We start from the raw sequence: 704 nt of genomic DNA on the forward strand, positions 1-704 counted from the left end.
GGCCACCCCTTGTCTCCCCTGTGTGGGGATGGGATCCCCGCGGGGGTTGGGGGCTGCAGGAGGAGCCGCCCTCACCCCGTGTCTCTCGGGACAGGCAAGGACTACGAGGGTTACGTCCCGCTGTGGTTCGAGCGCAGGGTGGACGCGCTGACCGGGGAGCTCATCTGCGTCTACAAGGGCGGCTACTGGGAGGCCAAGGAGAAGCAGGACTGGAGCACGTGCCCCGACATCTTCTGAACCCCCCCTGGCACCAGGGGGACCCCCCAGGGACAAGCGGGGACACCCCAGCAGCCGAGGGTGCAAAACCCACCCAGGCAGCACCTGCAGGAGCCCGGGAAGCAGCTCAGAACAGGGATCCCAAACCTATTTTTTTACGCACTAACAAACAGTTTTGGTTTGGTTTCATTGGTTTATTTTTTGTCTCCAAACGGTGGCTCCTCCCGCGGGGAGCGAGGCCCCGAGCCTGGGATTTCTCTTGCTGTCAGGATTTGCTGCCTGAACCTCTCAGCACCTCAGCTTTACCACCTGAGATGTCAACTTCCAAAGATGCGGGTGTTGTGGGGATGCCGTGTGCTTCTCTCAGCTCTAATTCTTTCACATTTTCTTTTTCCCCCCCATTTGTGTGAGGACGTTATGAAATGACTTGTTTTTTTAAAACCCAAACAACCCGATCTGCTCCTGGTTCAGGTTCCTTCAAAGATGGA

General features: G+C 57.5%; 1 protein-coding gene across 1 annotated transcript in view; it reads left to right on the forward strand.

Annotated features, from left to right (window-relative positions):
• LOC104394734 (oxysterol-binding protein 2-like) overlaps positions 1–237 on the forward strand; it is a 98,812-nt gene extending 98,575 nt beyond the window's left edge. The window contains exon 15 of the mRNA XM_010004369.1: positions 60–237. Coding sequence (XP_010002671.1) covers positions 60–237 — 178 coding nt within the window. The remainder of the gene's footprint in view (positions 1–59) is intronic.
• Positions 238–704: the final 467 nt, after the last annotated feature.

This window comes from Chaetura pelagica, unplaced genomic scaffold (genome assembly GCF_000747805.2).
Source record: "Chaetura pelagica isolate M959 unplaced genomic scaffold, ChaPel_1.0 scaffold149, whole genome shotgun sequence".
NCBI lineage: Eukaryota > Metazoa > Chordata > Aves > Apodiformes > Apodidae > Chaetura > Chaetura pelagica.